We start from the raw sequence: 21,921 nt of genomic DNA on the forward strand, positions 1-21,921 counted from the left end.
CGGACTGTGGGAAGAAGTCGGAGTACCAAGAGAGAACGCACGCCAAACTCCATGTGGAAAGACCCCCAGCCTATATTATATTATATTATATTATATTATATTATATTATATTATATTATATTATATTATATTATATTATATTATATTATATTATATTATCCTCCATGAAGTGTTTGCAATAGCTACCGGTGAGTTTCCTGCAGTCACACTGGTGGATGTTTTCAAGCCACGAAGTCTCAAATCATTTCAAAGGCTAAGGATGCACACCTTCCAAAGAAGATGGAGTAAGAGGTTGTGGCAGACGGCGGCCAGCAGATGTCACTGTTGGCCACGGTGAAAGCAGGTCATTGTTGTTGGTAGGTTCAGCTCTGAAAACAGAACTTCTCCAGCCCGTTTCTCTCAGAGCGTTGGAAAACTTTGCCGTGTCCTGATATAACAGTAGCCTCAGCTCACATCTGAGGTCCATGGCTTTAAAAAGGCTGTTTAGTTATCCTCTACTTATGTCAAACTGTTTCTACTATAGGTTACTTTATGTAATAATAATAATAATAATAATAATAATAATAATAATAATAATAATAATAATAATAATTAATAATTAATAATAATAATTAATAAAAGAGAATAACGAGTTCAAGTTTTACTGTTGTTTTATTTTTCAGAACGCCTCTTCATACTACTTCCGGTCTTGCGCTATGTACACAAGCGTCACTTGACGTCACCCCCCTCTCCTCAGCAGCTTCTGTCCACGCTGCGCGTCCCCCATCGGGATGTTACGCTCAAGCTCTCTTCCCTCAAGTCTAACCTTTTGTTGCAGCACAGGCTCCAAGACACAAATGTAGTTTTATACAGAGGCCACGTTGAAAAGAAAAAACACCAACAATTGTACTTTCCTATTTGTCATCTGTACCACGTGTCAGGTAGAAAAAGTGTTTCAGAGGCTGATGGTCTACAGAGATTGCATGTTTTTTTTTTTGGCCTTTTGCCCCTACCTCTGTCATTGTTAGAACCGCTGCACACATTCCACTGTGCTTTGCATCTTGCATTGCAGCACTCCCTCCTGGTGTGTGGCAGGCTGTTGCAGCCAAGTCCATGCACCAAGAGTCCACACAACGTTACTATGGAAACATGTCAACTGTGCAGGGAGACATGGCAAGCACAGGAGCTGGGTCCATGAAGAGCGAGCAGGAGCTGGAATTTTTCAAATCTGCTGATGGTAAGGTTGAAAAATGTTTCAAATGCAAAGATAAACAGAATGCCAGGAAATTACACGACCTTTGCTCATTTTAGTAGGTTTAGTAGGATACAGTCAAGTAAAAAAAAAACACTAGGCTCTCCATCAGCTCTTTCAAAACATGTTTGATGTCTAATCTTTTCATTTACCTGTGGAGAAGAAGGCGTTAAATTAACAGGTAAACACCACAACTGGACCCTGTTTGACTTCATTGTCTGAAGATATCAAGGCACCCTCTGCTGCACATTGTGATTCGTGGTTGTTTCAATGACACTCAGCAGGTCGGGTGTTGCTGCAGCAAAGCATGCCCATACATACCGGGACACTTCTACCTCTGTGCTTCATAGGTGGCGTGTGCTTCTGCTCCTTGAATGCTGCTGTATATGGTTTATTCCAAACACGTCCTTTTCGCTGGTGTCCAAATAACTCTGTTATACAATGTCTGTGCAGGAGTGCATTGATCCAGACACCCTGACCTTTGTGGGCATTCCCTCTGTCAAACTATATTCTGGTTTTCATGCTTTCTGAGAGAATATATATATATATATATATATATATATATATATATATATATATATATATATATATATATATATATATATATATATATATATATATATATATATATACACACACTGCTGTTAGCACCTTGTGTTCTGCTTTCAGTTGTCAGACCTGGCCATGTGGGCCGTTGTTTTGAATGTCACCCACGTTTAGCCTATTTTCTGTAGAGTGAAATGATTTATATCTCATGCATTTACTTGTTAAAGGCTTCATCAGACTGATACTGTCTTCTTCCTGAATGCCTTAGCTTTTTGGATCTCACCGTGGCGTTCGTGCTCGCTTCAACAGCTGGGAGCAAACCAAACTAAGTCTTCTGGGCTTAGTCTTATTCAGCTTTTATTGCAGCAGCATCATCTCAAAATAGAAAGTGTAGTAAAATCAAATCTATTATTTCAGTACATTTACTCAGTGGAGATAAAACTTTCCACATCAGCAATTATTAAAAAAAACTAATTACCTGTGGCACAGTTATAACAACCTCCTTGAAATACATAAGCATAAACACAGAGGCATGTTTTCATAACTTCTTTTTAAAGGTGGATCATAATTTATTGGAGCTTTGAATCAGTTATCCATGAGTTCTTGTTTTTCTGGGGGTAAAAGACATGGTGACGCAGATGCCGGTCATTTGTTTTTGCCATTGGCCACAACGCTTCGTAAGGAGCCATGTGCATCCAGCGCAGCGAGCACTCGCTGCTGGAGAACAGCTACAAAGAGAAGCATCTTGGGTTCATCACGTCCTCATAACCACCGTTACTGGAGATTCCTAAACTCTCCTGGTACTGAGACTGTGTGCTCTGCTTTGAAGAAACTAAAACTGAGCTTTTCAGCAAAAACATGGAAGCTGTATTTGACACGGAGCAGCAGATGAATATCTGGAAAAACGGCTCTTGCCCGCTGTCAGTTACGGAGGAGGATCAGTGATGCTGTGGGCCTGCTTTTCTTTCAGAGACCTTGGGAACCTCGTTCGGAGTGCATGGCACCACAAACAGTTCCTAACAGGAGAACATTTTAGACAAAGACGTTTGTGGGCGAGAAGCATCAGAACAGTCTGCTACTGGGTCGTCATTGGGTCTTTTCACAAGACAGGGATCCAAAACATGCGAGCAGGTGAGTGCAGAAACGGTTCAGCAGACACAAAAGCAATTTACCAGTGGTGCCATTGTTCACGTTTGTGTTTCTGCGTCTCCTAAAGATGCTGCTTGAGTTATATCTGCCAGGAGGCCGTGCCAAGATGGACACCAAGCTCAGTGCCTGGACCCCTCTGAGCCACCCACTGATCAACAGCAAGGTCCGTTTTTCATCAACACCGCCTTTTGAGATTCAATCAAGTCCCATTCGGTTCTTGAAAACGTGTCAAACGGCTAAAAACAGCAGGATTCTTACGTCACTTAACCAAACTTGGTCTCCATCCCCAGCTGTTTGACGAGAGGAGACACCTTCTGGCAAAATGGGTCCGTTCAAGAGGGCGACCTCCGCCGAGTTCATCTCAAAGGGGTGTTTCTGGTAAGCGGAGTGACGTTCTGTGGTATCTGCGTTAGTTCGACAGGTGGTCCGACAGTCAGAGGAAGGCGGTGCTGCAGGACTTTGTGCTGAGCTGTTCTGTGGAGCAGCTCAGGTTCCTGAGCCTCAGCGTGAGCAGGATGCTCCCCCTGCAGGCCGCAGACTTTACCGGCCTGCTGCCCAGAGCCCTCTGCCTCTACTTGTTCTCCTTCCTGGACCCTCGCAGCCTCTGTCGATCTGCTCAGGTACGCAACCACTGAAGCAGCTCAGAAAGGCCGCGTTTCGGGTCCGTAAAAAGGAAGTTTGCCCTCTGTGTGAAAGGTGAGCTGGCGCTGGAAGGCCATAGTGGAGCTGGACCAGCTGTGGATGCCCAAGTGTCTGAAGCTCGGCTGGTGCATCGCCTTCTCGCCCTCACCGTTTGAGCAGGGCGTCTGGAAGAGACACTACATAGAGACTGTTCAGGAGCTCCGACTGCAGGTCAGAAAATTAGACCCCCCCCCCCCCCCCCATCCACATCTGTCCCATCACATCCACAAACTTTAATATATTCTATGTGACGGACCAACACAAAGTAGCGCCTAATTGTGCAAGGGGAGGAGAATGCTACATGAATACGAAATCCTTCTACAAGTGAGAATCTGAAAAGTGTACAGTGGTTTTGTATTTACCCTGAAAGAAAATCCAGTTCCAACAGTTGCCTCCAGCATTTTACTATATTTAGTGAACAGGGTCTACCTGTGTTTAATTTAATCAGCATAGATGGAACTGGTCCGCATCATCCCGCAATGAAAAGAGAATAGCAGGACGGAAAACTTACCAAGAAATGGCCAATAGGTCTGTTGTGACTCTGGAGGAGCTGCAGAGATCCACAGCTCAGGTGAGCGAAAACTTGCTAAATACAGCCACAGTGGTTTAGATCAGAGGTTCCCAACCCCGGTCCTCAAGTACCCCTGCCCTGCATGTTTCGGGCGTCTCCTTGCTGATACACACCTGACTTGTATCAATGAGGGATTGAGGGGCCTGTGGAAGTCATGCAATCATGTGAATCAGGTGTGCTGCAGCACAGACACGTGTAAAACATGCAGGGTAGGGGGACTTGAGGACCGGGGTTGGAAACCCCTGGTTTAGATCAAAACATTTCTTCCTTTGTTACAACGGCTCACTCAAATCCAGGCCTAAATTCAGCAGAGAATCTGTGGGAAGACTTGAACAATGCTTTTCACAGACGCTCCCCATCTGACCGGACTGAGCTCGAGCTGTTTCGCAAGAAAGGATGAGCCAAAATCGTCAGTGTCTTGATGTGGAGAGCTGGTGGGAACATGCCTCAAAGGGATGTTCAGCTCCGATCGCAGCCTAAGGTGGTTTCACTTCACAACTAGGGACTGCTTTGCGTTGGTCTTTCTGATAAGAATCCAAATCAAGTGGTTAGAACGTGACAAAATGTGAAAAAGGTTCAGCGGGACAGCTGAACAAATGGCCGTGTGTTTCCAGACATTGTCGACGCTCCAGGAGCCGGAGGTCCCTGTTGCTTCAGCGGGCAGCGGTGGACCCAAACAACCATCAGAACTGGCCTACGCCAGCGAGGAGCGTCCAGTGTCCAGCATCCAGCCCAGGTCAGGACTGAAAACAGCGGAGAAGCCAAAGGCCTTGCCACCATGGAGAGACTCGGACCGGCATCCTAAGGATATAATACGCTACAACTACCTGGACAACCTGGATCCCACGGAGCAGGTCCTGAGGGTGTAAGACAGCAATGAGTGCTGAGTTATAGGGCGATGTTAGGCATTCACCTTTTTGCTTTTTTTGACCTCTTGGACTACGGTTTAAATGCTGTAGCTGCCTAAATATATAGTTATTTAGAAATATCATTGTGACGATGATGTTTCACCAGTCGTCTCCCTCCAGCCAAATGAGACGTAAAGCCTCCCCAGGCTGCAGCGGTGCCTCCCAGAGCAGTGATGGAAAGTGGAAAACGCGGTCTGAGGCCACCTACAAGCTACGCAAGGCTAAATCACTGGTAAATCACACTGCGCCGCTCTCCACCATTAGCTCACAGTGACGGTGAGCTCCTTGTCTGAATATCAGGAAGCGTGCCGCCAGCGGGCATCATGCATTATGAAGTAGTCTGTGGAAATACATTGATGCTGATGAAGAGAAAGAAAGAGTTGTGCTGATTATGGTGTTTGAGGAGAGGAGGAAACCTTACCTAGCAAATGTATTCAACCCCCTTGAACCTTTTCACATTTTGTCATGTTACAAAATGTGAAAAAACAAACAAACTCAAAAGCATAATTTATGGGATTGTATGTAATAGAACATACCCATACCATGATGCTGCTACCACCATGTGTCAGGGATGGTGTGTTCAGCTGCCTTTAAGTGTATTTCAACCATAACTTTCTGCTTTTGTCCCTCTGTTCTGCCAGATGTTCCTCAGAACCAGGGACTCCTCTCCGCCTCCTCCTTCTAACCCTCTCCCCTCAGATCATCAGACCCGGACTCGGCCCTCGTGGGCATCTCCTACTCCGAAGCACCCAATCACCAGGGAGAAAGCTGTGAGCCTGCTCAACAAGACCCAGTGGAATGCGGGGATCCGACCCGGACCAGTCAGGACCCCGGTGCCTCCTTTGAGTTCGGAGGCCCTCAGGGCATCCCGGCGCTCTCGGCGGAGCACTCCCAGTAAGTTTTCGCACTCGCTCTGCTCCTTTGGGCAGAATCTGATGTAACGGCACTGTAAGAGAAACATTCATGGGAAAATATAGTATGCATCTGACTAACCCTGGGAGAGAACAACGGTGAGCAGCTTGTGACCCGATTAGAAATGTTAGAGCCTTGCTGGAATTAAATGCTTAACTGCAATACCTGAGACAATATTTAACTTTTAAGACTAGGTTAGCAAAGCCAAAGTTCATTAAGAGGAAGCATTTTAAATGATTTCTTGATTAATACATACATATATATATATATATATATACACATATATATATATATATATATATATATATATATATATATATATATATATATATATATATATATATATATAGAATTACTTTTGGCAAATATGATGAAAGACTATGTTCAACCTTCAGTTGTCATTTTAGATGTAAAGATATTGCTTGTTTGCTTTTTAAAAGTGGAAATAATTTTCATTGTTTGGTGGTTGGGTTAATGTAGTTACAATCAGGTGAGTCTTGGTGTTTGAGCTTAGTTTGTTCACACATACATCTCAGCAAATGATAACCAATTATCCTGTTAGAGGTGGTGATGTCCTTAACAGGAAGAGGGGAGTCAAATCAAATTATTTTATTCTTTTAAAGGCCTCTCACAGTCTTAGGCCACCCCTGGTAAGCTCTATTCTATGATAATTGCCATTATTCTTGTTCTGTCCCACCCTCCAGTGTTACATTGGCAACATAGCCAACAGCCAATGAAGCGATTGGGCCTTTAATCAGTTCACACCTACTGTTCTACCTAGTCCAGGTTGATGAAGCCTTTTGCTGACTTGGAAATCTGGGGCAAAATCAGGCAGTATGTTCTCAGCTTTAGTACGTGAAGTTATGAAGCATCCAAATTAGAAATCTGTTGAGATGTGTCTCTTTGGTTGAAATGAATATTATCATATTCATTAGACTCAAACAGGTCATTATTTCATTCATGGGACAAAGGTACTCACTTCTAGATAAATAAATGTGCAAAATCATCCAATTAGTCCCTAAAAAATTAACGGCAGCAATTGTAAGAAAACGTGATAATGGTAGAAAACTGTGTCTAACGTTGAATAAAAAACAAACATTTAGTTGCAACACGTTTATTTGCTGCGCTTGTAGGTACCCCGCTGTTCAATCTTTGAAGTGCAGCTCCATGCTGCCCCCTGCAGGACAACGATATAGCAGCAGAGCTGGAGGAGAACTGCTTGTTGAAATTAAGGCTCCACATCTCTCATCTGGATTATGTCTTTCAAACCTGGCTACCCCGTCATTTTTTCCAAAGAATCAAGAGACGCTACAATTTGAGGATCAACTTAAGAAGTTTTACAAAAATGTTATATTTGAAAACAATCTTTGAGCATCATAGGGAAGAAAAAGTTACATTAGTTTGTGTTGTGAGCCATATTTGAACCTTGTATATATCTGGCTTGAGCTTGTTTTCCCCCCAGTTTTTTAATGATGGAGAAATTGTCAGAAAACATTGGGGTCAAATTTAATTATGATTAGTATGTAATAAATGGATGGATGGATGAATGTTTGCAAAACCGGTCAGGCCTCTTTTTCCATTCTGCACAATTTTTTTCTGTGTAAATTGTATTTTCCAAGTATTACTTGTAAAACTCATTCTGGACACAAGAGGGTGGAGTAAATGTCATTATAAACTGAAAAACGTTTTATCTATAGGTGCTAATCATTGTGTCCTTTCACTGTTTCTTCCATTTGTAGTTTTAATCATTTCATACTGGAAAAGAAGTGTGGAAAGAGAGAAAATGAGCCGTGTGGATTGTTTATGTGGACTAAATGAAAGTAGTAAGGGTCTGGACGGCAACACATGGGTACATAAGGGAGTAAGAGGAAACAAATCTGCTACTCACGTTTAAATTGAAATCTATTTAATTCAGGACCTGATATTATTTGAGAGTTCTTACACCAAGTTTAAGAAACCCAAAATCTGGAGTTTAGAGCAGTTGTCACCAAAAAAAAAAAAAAAAAAAAAACTTTACATGGAAAAAGAAATTACATTCAATTCAATTCAGCTCATGTATGCACACCAATGTACAGGTATCTGAAATAAAAGCAGATTTCTGCACTTCAGAAAGTGAAATTTGTATACTGTATAGCTTCATTACACAGTGAAATATTTTAAGCCTTGTTTTCATATTTTCATGATTAAGGGTACAGGTAATGTAAAGCCAAAATTCAGGCCCAGAACGTCAGAACCAAGCATAGTAGCTGGACCTGCTCTTTGCACCTGTTGAGCAGATGCTAAGTTCTGCTGAACACAGTGGACCACAACCAGCAGATGGCACGGCACCCCTAACCATCACTGACTGTGGAAGACTTAATGCAACGTGGATTCTGTGCTTGGACCTTGATTTCCAAATGAAATGCAGTTTACCTTCATCTGAAAACAGGACTTTGGACCATTGAGCAACAGTCCAGTTGTGTTCTCCTTAGCCCCTGAAAGACACTTCTGGTGTTTTCTCTGCAGCTTGACAAAGAAAGTAACATTTGTAGCCAATGTGTAGGGTTTGTCCGTGCGTAGTGGGTCTTTAAGCACTGACACCAGCCTCAGTCCGCTCCCTGTGAAGTTCCTCCAAATTCTTGGATGGATTTTGTTTGACAATCCTCTCAAGGCTGCGGTTCTCCCCGTTTAACCTTTTCCTACGACACTTTTTCCTTCCACTCAACTTTCTATTAATATTCTTGGATACAGAACTCTAAACAACCAGCTTCTTCAACATTGTCCTTTTGTGGCTTCCTCTCCTTGTGGAGGGTGTCGATGACCAGTCAGCAGTCTTCTCCACGACTGCGTCGCCCACTGACCGTTTAATGCACGTGTCAAACTCACGACCCGTCAAAGCAATTTATCCAGCCCTCAAGAGCCAAAAAAAGGCATATCATGTTATAAAGTAGAGGGATATATCCTTTTAAATTGTATAAAGTGGCTAAAACTGTGCAAATGTTGATCTTCTTTAACTGTGTAGTAACAGCATCCTGCCACTAGACTAAACACATTAAAACAACCCAGAAATGTCCATAAAGAGATGCAAAATGATGAGTTTAAAGTGTAACCCACCCCAATATATACTTTTTTTTTCAGATTATATGTATAAACTGGGCACGTGTGCTGCTTTTATGTTACTGTGCATGTTTTTAATACTTCTATGTGAACTGAAATGAAATTATGAAATCAAGTGTCATCTATACAGGTGCAAGTGGCCCTTTTAATGACTTCATGATGCCAAAGTGGCCCAACACAGAAATTAGTTTAACCTCTTTGCTATAGGTTCAGTTTGTTAGCCTACATGTAGTCCAATACAGCCTGATATATTAATGAATAATAATCAGCCCATAATCTTGTGAAGTTTCACCTCAATTTGGATGTACATCTATGTAAAATATTTTATTATAGATAAAAATCTAAAAAAAAAAAAAAGTGCATCAGATGTCACCGTAGTAATGAATGAGGACAGAAACGCTTTAAGAAATGTACCACCTTTATTGTCCAATCCAAACCTCCCATACAGTTTGCGAGAACACAGCCAGAGCAACTTCCATAAATGGTGAGTAGGAATCTCCACAGTATTAAACAAGAACTGTCAGTTAAAGAAAACAAGAATAAAGATTATTTTTAAACGACGTCTCGCGTTCAACACACAGTCGCACATGTCGGGGGCCGACGAGGGAAGTGCTGTGTGCGCGGCCCCTGACAGAAGATGGAGGTCACTTCAGTCGGAGCTGAGACAGACGATGCATATACCTGGATCTGCATGTCATTGCATCCGACATGTGGCTCACACCCATTACTGGAAATATGTTGAAATACAATCGGATGATACGAACAGCAGATGTTAAAGTGATGTTAGTCTGACACGTTAATAATGGGACAGGATTATGCGTCATTTTACACGTATGGCTTCATGGATGCAATACAACACAAACAGAAAGGTTTTTCCGTGCTTCACAGGGTAAGACCTTTGTCAGCGTATTTAAGGCAATGCAGGTCGATCGAGACAGCCCTCCGGCACTTCCACAGTGACTACCAGGTTTGGGTTGTCTAAAAAAAAAAAAGCTTTTGTGGAAGCGGATTTTAAGCACCGTTTACGTCCATTAGTACACATACGGTCTTCAGAGTTTATAATAAAAAAGAACCAGTTTTAACAGTCACAGATTGTCCATCCTAGTTTGAGAACACGGGTCGCCTGAAGGAACAGTCAGGAACGTCCACGGAGGAAAAGAAGCAGCTGGAGGACCCGCTTCACTTTCCTTCAACAGCTTCGTTTAAGGCAATTTTTTTTTTTGTTGGGTGGGGTTGAATTGAAAACATACCAAACTTGCCAAACACATTTCAGTTCAAAGCTATACAACAGGGCACTTTGGAGAACAGGTGATTGTTTTTGCCCTTTAAAGTCTCCATCTCTGGGTTAACAACATCTCTGCTCTACTGAGTGGAATTTATTTAAAATTAAATACTTTTGGTCTCTCAGTTAAAGCGGCGGGCAGATTTATTGAGCCAGACGTTAAAGATGTGTAAAAAGTGAAGATAAATTGAACTTTTATTGCAGTAGCACAACCATAAAATAATCCCGCTGTTTATTTGTACATTTATTGAGTTGCGGGGTGTAGGGGAGATAACACTGGCAGTTACTAATAAAATACACCCTTTTAAAGGATTTTATTTTTAAATAACCTTGAAAAAAATAAATGAAACTCGAGCACCTTTAAATTAAGATTTGATTGAATGAGTTAAATGCAACCAAAATGCGCTGCCTGTGCTGGGCAGAAGTATGAGGTGACAGCCCTGTAAATGCCTCCCCTAGACGGAGCAGGACCCATATGCTTCCTAAAACCATGAACTCAGCTGAATCTCAGCTAGAACTGTGTGCTTTGGTCAGAAGAACCCAGCTGGGTTCGGCCCGAAATAAAACACGGGTAAGCCTGAGTTTCAAAGCCTGCCGCCACACACACGGCGAGCCGAGAAGACGGCGCGTCAGATCGACGACCTTTTACCTCGCATATTAAATGTTGCCGTTTTCGGATCTCATCCGGCGTGAGCTCAAGCGGCTGTAAGAAAAGACGCATTCCTTTCTACCAGGGGTGGGGGAAAATGTAGGCAGCACTGTAAAGAGGGGATTCACTCAAAAAGTTGGCACAGCTTAACAAAACATCTGATTGGCTCATTCCTGATGGCTGGTTGGTCAACACGCCCGCCAGCATCTCCCTGGACATGCAGGAACGTTCATCGGTTCTTCTTTTCAACGGCGAGGTCCAGACCACCAGAGCTCCTGCGATGGTCGCCGGCTTTAAAGCCTTTCTTAGAAATCTCGCATGGGGACGCAAACACGAACTGAAGCTGGGTTTTCTGAAGTCGCTATCCCAGAAACAAGCATTTATTCTGCATCAGAAGAATCTAATTTGAAGTCCAACATTAAACTAATTTCACCGTCAGCTAAAATGTGTCATTTAAGAAGATTTTTATGCTGCCTTGCTCATTTAGCTGCAAGTGCAGCTTACAAAGATCGTTTTTCTACATCCAGTAAGGCTAACGGGTAGCAACGGTTTGTGCTCAGACAGCGTTGAGAAGCCGTCCGCAGGACGCTCTCGTGGTCTCTCGGTGGGAAAGCAGAAGAGGGCTAAATAAACTGGAGTGTGTGATTTTTGCACGGCGCACACAAGTAGGAAGAACAAACCTTTTTAAATAATGTAAACATTTACATCTTGTCTGAGGTTGCAATGATCCTCTTCATATCAGTATTTATAAAAAGATAAAAATGTTACTGGAGCATAGTCCGGATGTTCTTTGGGGTGGACTCGTCGTTCAGGTGTTTTGTGGTGAATCTGAGGAGACAGGAGCCAGAGTGGACTTTAGAGAGACAGGGCAAGGAGCCAAAGGTCTCGGACAGCAGGCAACATTATTAAACAATGATCTTTTTTTAATAAAAAACAAATAACACGTACTTGAGAGCGTTCAAGAGCCCTTCAACATTATCTGCCGGTTGGTCCTTCAGCACTTTTATGCAGCCTTTCATCTGAAACAAACCAAGTCAAAATGAGTTTGAGCGAGTCCAGGAGCCGGCCTCGTCTTTACAGAATTGAAGCACCAGAAAGTCTCCTTACATCTATCTTGGAGGACTTGTTAAAAGCCCCGTTAGGATGGACATGGTCGTAAAGAATGATGACTCCCACCATCACCCTCATGCAGAACAAAAGTGTGTCCTCGCTGCTGAAGCGACTCGAATACTCTCTACAAAAAAAAAAAAAAAAAATCAGCAATACAACAGAAAATTAGGATCCGACCATTGAATCTGGGTCTAAACCTGAGGAAGAGTGTGTGATATCTGAGGAAAATAAGGCGCATCTCAATATATTACATCTGAAAAATAATTTCTTTAGAAGTCAGTTTCTTAGAAAAATTATTTAGTAACAAAACAGAAAACTATTTGTAATAGAGAACTGCTACATTGTGCCCATGCTGTGGCGCACATAATCAGAATCTGCTGACTTGACAGAAGCTCATCACTGACATCAATCTGTTTATAGCGAATCAACATAACGTCTGAGGTTCAGTTTTCACTTGAATTGCTGAAATAAATGCCATGCTAACTTCTTCTGCTGTTGCCTCCACTCTTCTAAAACAACCACACTGGTTTGTTTAACCCAACGCAGCAGGTCTGTTCATGTGGACCAGGGTGTCTTAGTACAAAGACTGCATTTCATTTATAAGGAACTTGTAGAGCAGCAATAATAGTGAATATGTTACAGTACATTCACTGTAATAATGTTCAATAAGAATAAACACAATCTTACTTTCGGGGTAAGCTAGATATGACCGCACACCCAAGATTAACGGGGAAGGTCCATGTTCTGGAAACCCCTTCCCGGAAATGTCCGCGACTTCACCGTCTTATTCAAAGATTCTTCACTTTTATGAACGACAACTAAAGCAACGACAGCTGTAATGGGAGCTGGCTGCACTGCTGTTAGTGTTGAAGAGCAAATTGTTTTGCGCCAGGTATGAAGATAAGCTTTGTACCCGCTGATTACTCTACATGTTTTAATATGTGCACACCTTTTGCAGATCAGGCCCATAATGCATTTTCTAATGTTATTCACAGTTACTGTCTCTATTGCTTCAACGAACTGGTCTGAATGCAGACAATACTGCCCAGCGGCTTTAATAGATAGACACCAACGCTCGTTTTAATGTACGCCCAGATGTGAAGGCGAGTGTGTAAATGCAGAAACTCACGGTGTTTCCAACATGACCTTGCAGACGCTGGCCATGGTGCTGAGACAATCTGTCGTGTTCTCCAGCGGAAGAGTTTTGTTCTAGAAAGGTTCAAGAAAACGAGCTCTGTTACTGATAATTACATTTTCTTAACCATTAGTTTACCAATAATCACATGATAAAATGTATAAAAACGAAGGTCCAGCGACATTTAATGGCCACTGAGTTAGGCTTTTGGATTAAAGATGATGTCTCAAGATTTAACTTTAAGTCTGTGCTTGGCTGCTAGTTCAAAGCACATGTTTTCACAGGTTTTATTGTGGATTTGAGGCCATGTTGGGAACCTCTGCCCTAGAACATGAACAAATCAGGGCTAAGTTGCAGTTTACACTTGATTTTTCAATACTTTGACTTTTCCAAAGGAGTTAAGGGTCGACTTAAAGACTACAAAGTCTCCGGGTTCAGTTGCTGCAAATTAAAAACTAGTGCTGGATGATATAGAAAAAAAGCATAATGATAAAATAGAAATGATATTGATCAATATTGATAATTATCAACAAATTCAAAACATATATTTTAAGTGCTTTTTACCAAAACTGCAAGTTTAAAAAAAAACAAAAGAACACGTGCTCTCTGAACTCTTTGTAGCTTGGTGATGGAGCATTCCTGGGTCTGCGTTGTGATTGGTTGGGAGGATGTAACGACGGTGATATTAATCTACATGGCTAAAATTCAAATGGAAGGAAAACTGTTATTCTATTGAACTTTTTATTGACTCTTTTTTTCTATTGTCGATATATGTCTGTCGATCGATATATATCGTTATTGAATTATTGTCCAGGCCTACTACAAACTGCCAAATTTCCTGCTTTTAGAGAAGTAGTCGCTCTTGCTGAAGGTCGATTAAATCACATAGACAGACTCTCGATATTCTATGTTTCCCCTCCAGATCTCCATCTACATTTGACTTAAAAACCTAACGGCGGCTTAGATGGCTGTGCTGCATCAGCCTCTCACCTCCGTCACAAAGTTTGTCGTAGCGGTGCTCAGTGTCTTCAGCATGGGCGTGGCCTCAGCGTAGAACAGAGACATCCTATTGGCCATCTCGTTGTTGACTTCATTTTCTATGTCCAACTGTGAACAAAAGCAGCACAGAATAATTAACTGGGTCCAGAGACGTTCTTTTCTCGGCACGTGTTCAATTGTCCAAACCAAAGTCTTACGTTCATGTTGTTTATCCGGTTTCGACTGATGGTCCTTCTGTAGTAGCTGAAGTCGTTCTGGATGGCAGGAATTCTCATCTGCATCAAGACATCCAAACACTCCTCAGCCAACACAAACACACACACGGTGTCTTATGTGACGCTGAGCAGAGGCCCGCGTGTGGATCTGTGTGAAACCGACCTTGAGTTCGTCAAAGCGCAGAGTGAAGTGGAGGATCTCTGCGAACTGTTTGGCCAGTGCCTGCTCCCTCTCCAGATGCTGAGTGGGTGTGAGGGGTGGGCACGTCAGTGATTCCAGCAAACTCTTCAAAGCCTCCTCTGCAAAAAAAAAAAAACCAAAACAAACAAAAAACAACATGCATCAGAGGATGCATTTTATTTCATTTGATATCTACCTAACCAGGAAATCCCAGATGTAGTGAGAATGTATTGTATGAGTGTGTGCAGGGCGGTGTGGCACACCTAGTCTGATGGAGAAACTGTAGAACTTTTTAAGTTTGATGACCAGCGGGCAGACAGAGTTCCAGGCCCGCTCCTGCAGCATCATGTCACTGGGATTCTGGATCGCCTGGAACAAGCACGAATAGAAACACCAGAAGCTGCAGGTTGGCATTCATAAACCATTGGAGTCATTACAAATCAGGCATTCACCACTTCGCCTGCAGCAAAATGATCCCTCAGACCTTTAAGTAAGGGATGATGGACAAAGATATAAGCTCATTTGTTTGTTTAGCCAAATCTTAACGTGCCTGTATGAAAAGCTGTTGATGTGTGTTTTCCTTACATCTCTGATCTCCTGCCCCGCCCCTTTGTACGCCTGCAGACCTGTCAGGATGCTCTCAGAGTCCTGCAGGACCGAGTTCACCTGGTTCCACACCTCCCGCTCCCCTTCTGTCGGCTGTGCATCTGCAAATACATCGATCCCGTCAAAACTTTCAGCATTTATACCCACCAGTTAATCTCAACTTCAAGCTGTATAGGCATGACATCTTTTCCCATTCCTTTGTACAGCTTGAATGCACACGTTTAAGGGTGAAATTACATAATTTACATGACGCAGAGAACAGAACCTTTCACTAAAAAAAAAAATCTGCGGAAAACAACCGATAAATTCCTGAACATCTCCTGCCCTAAAGATAATCTTTGATACCATAATACCTTGGCGTCTGTGCATTCAGGGTGTGCAGTGGTAAATTTTAAATGTACCTTTAATGATCACACATGCAGATCCAGTGCAAAATTCACATCCACCCATTGTACATGTCATCTGTTTTATTCCTTTTAACATTAATTTGAAGAATCCCCTTTCGAAGGGGGTTAAAAAGAAGATACAAAACTTAATAGATGTCAAAAACAAGAACTGGGCGTACAAATTATACTTTTTTTTGTTTTAAAAAAAATAAAAATAAAATAAAAATCCAATAAGATCAATATTATACATTCAAGCATAAATATATACATACGCTTGCACTAACATTTGCATTAATGTCAAACAGCATGTTGGTCAAAAACCCCAACTTTTTTCATTTAAATGGGGGGTTTCCGAGCACAGACCTGACTCAGTCCACAGATATTAAGTAGGGCTTAGGTCAGGGGTCACCACCGAAGCTTGACGTTAGCGAGCGTTATCCATTCCCAAACCATTTTTCAGCATTTTTTTTCAATATTGCCTTAAATCAACAGTGTGATTGTTGGAGATTGTACACATTTGGATGTTCTAACAGGATCATGAGCCCAAACACGTCCAAACTAGTGCTGTAATGAATAAAGCTGGCTAGGGTTAAGCTTCTGGATTTGCCCCAAACTAAACGCCATTAGAAATGTGCACTAGGATAACAGCTGGGTCTGTGCCAGGAAACCAATTTGAATCAACTAGGAAAGAAGTGGGTGGATGGCAACAAAAAGGGGGAGTTTTCTTTGCAAAGTCTAATGACATCTAAATACTAGTATGGGTGTATGTGTATAATTGAGCCTGTGGGAATAATGTTGAACACTTTGGAAAGTGGAAAATCAAAATAAATCCAAACTTGTGCACCCATTTTTTTTTAATATCTGAAACGTATTATCATGCCCACCTTAACAAAAGAACTGTTCAAATCCCAAAAGGCTCAGAAACAATATGACCTTAATCCCTATGAATGCATGTAAAGTTTCCACCGGTAAACATCTGCAGTGAGGAGGCAGCAGCATGTTCATATCAGACTGTAAAAGATCTGTAGATGGGTTGGGATTAAAAAGACACCAAATAAGATGGTAAATCTAAAGAAATAGTGTTTATTTTCTGAGTGTAGGTTAACAGCAGCTATTTACATACAGTGCCTTGCAAAAATATTCACGCCTTTGGCGTTTTACCAATTTTGTTATGCTCCACCCTGTAATTTAAATACTTTTATGTGATGGATCTGCACAAAAATTCTACATTGGTGAAATTAAACGTATAAAAAAGATCTGAGAAACGAAAAAGCTGAAAATGGCCATGTGCATATGTATCCTTTAAGCGTCTAAAAGTTCTGTTGGAACCAGTCTTGTTGTGTCTATTTATGATTATAATTAATTTTATTTATTTTTGTGACACCCTGAGTTTCTTGTTATACATATAGGAATATCTGTTTTCTATATGATTTATATATATTTTTCTATTTCGTCTGTTCAAAATAAAGACTAAACACCTAAATCCTCTCTAAAATCCTAATTACCTTCAAAAGTTGCATAATTAGTGAAATGAAGTTCCCCTGTGTGCAATCTAAGTGACACATGATCTGGGGTGTGTGAATTCCTTTGCAGGGCACTGTATATGATAGCTCAATGTCGGTATGAAACTTAAAAACACACAGTTTGACTACCATCTCCTGGAGCGGCTCTATACATAGAAAACCCCTGACAATAATAGAGTGTCTGGGGTCTGTTTTGCATTTCAAAAACCATCCACTCCCATCTCTTCCTCTCTGCTGGATAAACAAAGCCTGAGGTTGGCTGCTCTGGGAGAACAGCTGAAATGCCACTGTGGAGGTGTAGTGTGAGGCTTTTCTTCTTCTGTGGGAGGTCTCAACAAAAGGCAGAAGCAAAACTCTCCAGCCTAGATCAGCTTTATTCTAGTTCCTGCCACTGATGACAGAAGAACCAACACTTTACATTAACTGCAGAAAAAGACTGGTGCAGTGAACACTGAATACATGTCAGTATCAAACATTTAAACATGCAAACAGAGAACTTAGTGAAAGCAGACGGCACAGGTGAAAAGGTCAGCTTCATTCTTCAACGAGGAAACACCAGGATATATTGACAGAAAGACGAACGACGCACAATGGGAGCAACATTATAAATTCAAAGGAAGACAATTGAGATGTTGAATGGGCTGACCCCTGACCAGCCGGACTAAAAGGAAAGACGTGCAGATGGGAACGAAAGAAGTGTTGGAGATTAGAAAAGGGACAGGAATAAAGTCGTGCTCACTTTCAAAGTCAAGGAAAAAGTTTGGCCCCTGTTCAAGCTCTGTGCAAGTGAGCACTTTTAACAGATTCCCCATTTGGTTTCTGCAAGACACAGAGAGAGAGAGAGAGAGGAAAACAACGGGGGAAAGGAAGAAAAGGAGTAGATGTTAGAAAGAGTCATACAAAACGATCTGACAGAGCAGGAGGTCGTAGCGGCGCTAAAGTCGTAGGAGGAGGGAGAATCAGCAGGCCAGGAGCGCGGCGTGGAGCAAAGGAAGGCTTTTTTTTGGTTTTTATCCTGAGCAGAACACCATGTGACAGAAAGGAAACAGCTGAGCAGGCTTACACATCACTCCCTCCACCCATGGCGCTCCACTGCTGGCACACTTACTTTCAAAGTCCAGGAAAAAGTGCGGATAGTTCTCTATTTCTCTTGTTAGGACTTTTAGCAGGTTACCCATTCCAGCAAACCTGATGGTCAAAATAAAGCGACAGGAGTCAATGATAAAAACACAGTCTATGTCTGAACACATTCACTGGAACAAAAGGCTGAGCAGCCAAGGTGAATGGCTCAATTAGGACCACATTCTGTAAACATGTGCACATCATGGTTCTGGTGAGCATAATATGAAGTCTGTAATGTACTGGCATGGTGGACAGTGTTAGCAGCAGTAGATGGAGATTGTTTCACGTCATTTCTGCAGCAAGCAGTGGAAAGAGATGCAACAACGTCTAAATGTTAAAGACCTCACCATCATCCCGTCCCCAAGAAACAAACCCCAACATGACCACAGGCCTGTAGCCATGATGCCTGCGGTCATTAAATCACCTAAAGGAGATCACGGGCCTCCTGCTGGACCCCCGGCAGTTTGCTTGCACCACCTAGGAGGATCCTGTTTGGATCACTAGCTCTCTGACTGACTGGCAGCAGCAGGTGAGGCTTGGTAGCATCTTCTCCCACACCAGAACCATCAGCACTGGCGCCCCCCAGGGATGTGTTCTCGCCCCACTCTTCTCCTCCCTGAGCACAAATGACTAAGTGTGTGCTGTGGATCACCTCAGGTTCCTAGGATCTACCCTTTTTCGGGACCTGGGCTGGTCCTCACACAGACACTGTTCGGAAGAAGGCCCAGCAGAGGCTGGACTTCCTACGGCAGGGGTGTCAAACTCATTTGGGTCTAGGGGCCGCATACAGCTTAATCTGATCTCAAGAGGGCCACACGAGTTAACTCATTGCAAGATTAAATAGAACTAATAAAAGTGGACTTGTTGTTGATTTTTATATTAAGTTAATTTCACTTTTACATAATATATTATGAATAACCTCAGCGTTTTTAAGAAAAGTATGTGCAATTTCAACAATACTTTTACTCAGTTAAACATTTACTTGTGCATTATGCATAAGAACTGATCACAGTGATTATACAATGTTGAAAAACATTTATTCACATTTTTTGGAACTTAAAAACACTGTCCCACATGAAAAAATACATCAAAAAGATAAAAATTAAGAAATTATTTAAAATCAATTTTCCACATCTGAAGCTCAGTGCTACCATCTGCTAATTAAAACACAGCGCCCCTCGTGGACAATTTAGGAACTGCAGATTTTCAATTTAACGAAGTACATGTTTTTTTCAATAATTGTTTCATCATTCTCTTCCTTTTATCTCCTCTTTCTTTCACCTTTTCTTTTTTTCTTCTTGTTCTTCCTTTCCTCTCCTACTTCCCCATTGTAGTGTCCATATCATTTGAGATATTCCCCGCATGAATTATAATAAAACTATTCACATTCATAAATCAAGCGGAGCACGATGGCAAAAGCAGCACTGCTCCACTTGTGAAAGTCAAATCTGATGAGCTCTTTTTGGCATTAAGACAACAATTCTTATTGGCACATTGCCAGACAGGACACTGGGAAATTATAATTTTTTTTTTTAATAATGATAATGCATTTAGCCACCGGGCCGGACTAAATTGTTCGGCGGGCCAGAACCGGCCCGCGGGCCGTATGTTTGACACCCCTGTCCTACAGCAACTCGAGAAGTACAACCTTCCAGAGCAGCTGCTGCTCATCTTCTATACTGTCGTCATTCAGCCTGTTCTGTGTTCATCCATCACCTAGTGGTTTGCCTCTTTCACATACCAGGCCAGGTCCAAACTGCGACAAACAGTTTGATCATCAGGGCAGACCTATATCCAGTACTACAGGGTCAGGCAAAGGGGCAACTGACATGTCTGCAGACCCCACACATCCTGGACACAAACTGTTTAGACCTTCATTCACCTTCAGGTAGGCGCTACAGAGCGCTATTAGTGAAAAACCTGACGCTACATAGACAGTTTCTTCCCCCAGGCTGTCTCTCTGGTGAACACAGCCTGATTAGTCAGCAACACTGCTGTGAAACAAATAAGTCTATTGCACCTTTACAGCCTCCCTTTGTTGTTTCTTACATATAACCCCCCCCCTCCCCTTTGTATAACTAAGGTCTGTACACTGTGAATGCTGTAACCAAAGTAAAATTCCTTGCTTGTGCAGTCATGGCTGTATAAAGATGATTCTGATTTTGTTTCAATGTAATAAACTTAACAGGCTCCTTAACGTTGGCCGTTTCATTTCAATTAGCTATTCTAGTACCCTGTATTTGTTGGTTGTGGATCCAACTTGAAACTTTTTTTTTTTTTTCCCCCCAGACTGCCTCTTGGGTTATATCTGTCATAGATGCATTTATAAAACATACACACATAGAGTTACACGCCTTTGAGTCCTGGTCCCCTCTCATCTATTGCCGTCTTAAATTGCATCAACGTGATGAAATACTGGATGGATAGTAACTGTGTTCAGCTAAAAGATGGCCAGTGTGAGATGTTTATTTTGTGCTCTTTCAACATGCTTTTAACCTTTTCATCCATACATAACAGTTATAATTTCACCTTCAGAAACATGGAGGAATCTTGGGAATAATGTTTCAGTGTGAAATTAAGTCTGATGGGCTCTTCTGCAAAAACGCAAATATTTCTAAGCTCAAATCTCTTCTGTTGGAGCCAGTGCCTACAATTCATCTAACCTCATAATTGCCCCATTGCCTTCACCTGTGACTGCTGGGAGTAATGGTTTTCAGGGTATTTTTCCATTGTATTAAAATTGATAAGAGTCTTGACTCACCTATCCCACCACTAAAATTCAGATTTTTAGTCCATTTATTGAATTATCATGCATTTTACATCTAATAATTGAAATTGTGAGTTTTTAAAGTTCCAATAACAGTAAAGTCACTCAAATTCATTGACATTTTGGAAAAAGTAACTGCATATTTACTTTGCCTAGTAACTGGTTACTCTGATGGTGCAGTAACTGAGTGAGTGGCTCAGTTACTTTTTGGGAGAAGCAACTATTTAACTATAACTTTTTATGTTTTTAGGTAATCTTGAAGATAATAAAAAGGTATTCTCTTCCCTGTTGTAGCTGCCGAGTTATATCTATGTGTTTTATTTAGCTGGGACCTGGAGAGTGTTTTGAGGACGGAAGCGCTCCCCTGGGTTGAAGGTCTAGTTTTGTCTCCGAGGACCTTCCCATGAAAAACTGTGGCGTCTGGAATAGATAACAACGGTATATAAGGGAGTGATTCAGTTTGGTCTAGTTAAAATGGAGCAGGACAGACAAGAGCAAACTCTCTCCTGGACATGTGTCCCATGCTGTTTTCCTTTCTAATAAAACCATGAGAAATTCTGACTTAGATAAAATCATCGATCCCTGCCAGTGAGAGAGATTTCTTTTCCCTCGCCCAACACTGATGACTGCCAGCATTTGAACTCCCTTCTTCTGCGCAGCCGACTGCCAGATTGCCTGTTGCCATCTTGTTACAGCGCCTCAGTCTGAATATACAGAGTACCCTGTCTCTAAATGTTGTGTATGTTTTGATACTGCCTCGCTGGTTTTGGATTTTGGACTGCATAACCAAACGAATTTTGTGATTGCCTGGAAAATTGTCTGGATTAAACACTGGATTTAAAGAACCTGCCT

General features: G+C 41.9%; 2 protein-coding genes across 5 annotated transcripts in view; one reads left to right on the forward strand and one right to left on the reverse strand.

Moving 5' to 3' along the window:
• The first annotated feature begins 2,997 nt into the window (after positions 1-2,997).
• Positions 2,998-7,604, forward strand: fbxo16 (F-box protein 16). The gene is made up of 8 exons (XM_036147160.1): positions 2,998-3,089; positions 3,217-3,252; positions 3,340-3,546; positions 3,623-3,778; positions 4,793-5,043; positions 5,207-5,318; positions 5,728-5,980; positions 7,132-7,604. The coding sequence occupies exons 1-8, from the start codon at positions 3,033-3,035 to the stop codon at positions 7,152-7,154; spliced, it is 1,095 nt and encodes a 364-aa protein (XP_036003053.1). The 5' UTR covers positions 2,998-3,032; the 3' UTR covers positions 7,155-7,604.
• Positions 7,605-9,494: 1,890 nt separating this feature from the next.
• fam49a (family with sequence similarity 49 member A) overlaps positions 9,495-21,921 on the reverse strand; it is a 42,617-nt gene continuing 30,190 nt past the window's right edge. Inside the window, exons 1-11 of one of the 4 annotated variants that reach the window (XM_012878102.3) lie at positions 18,289-18,368; positions 17,920-17,999; positions 15,251-15,372; positions 14,929-15,034; positions 14,648-14,784; positions 14,467-14,544; positions 14,261-14,377; positions 13,265-13,344; positions 12,133-12,259; positions 11,974-12,044; positions 9,495-11,853 (exon numbers count right to left, since the gene is read on the reverse strand). In XM_012878102.3, the coding sequence (XP_012733556.2) occupies positions 11,790-11,853; positions 11,974-12,044; positions 12,133-12,259; positions 13,265-13,344; positions 14,261-14,377; positions 14,467-14,544; positions 14,648-14,784; positions 14,929-15,034; positions 15,251-15,372; positions 17,920-17,992 (975 nt within the window). In that variant the 5' untranslated portion in view covers positions 17,993-17,999; positions 18,289-18,368 and the 3' untranslated portion in view covers positions 9,495-11,789. Of the gene's footprint in view, positions 11,854-11,973; positions 12,045-12,132; positions 12,260-13,264; positions 13,345-14,260; positions 14,378-14,466; positions 14,545-14,647; positions 14,785-14,928; positions 15,035-15,250; positions 15,373-17,919; positions 18,000-18,288; positions 18,369-21,921 lie in introns of those variants that run through there. The other 3 variants (XM_036147068.1, XM_012878103.3, XM_036147069.1) reach the window with 3 other exon arrangements.

This window comes from Fundulus heteroclitus, chromosome 15, assembly GCF_011125445.2.
Source record: "Fundulus heteroclitus isolate FHET01 chromosome 15, MU-UCD_Fhet_4.1, whole genome shotgun sequence".
Classification (NCBI taxonomy): Eukaryota; Metazoa; Chordata; class Actinopteri; order Cyprinodontiformes; family Fundulidae; genus Fundulus; species Fundulus heteroclitus.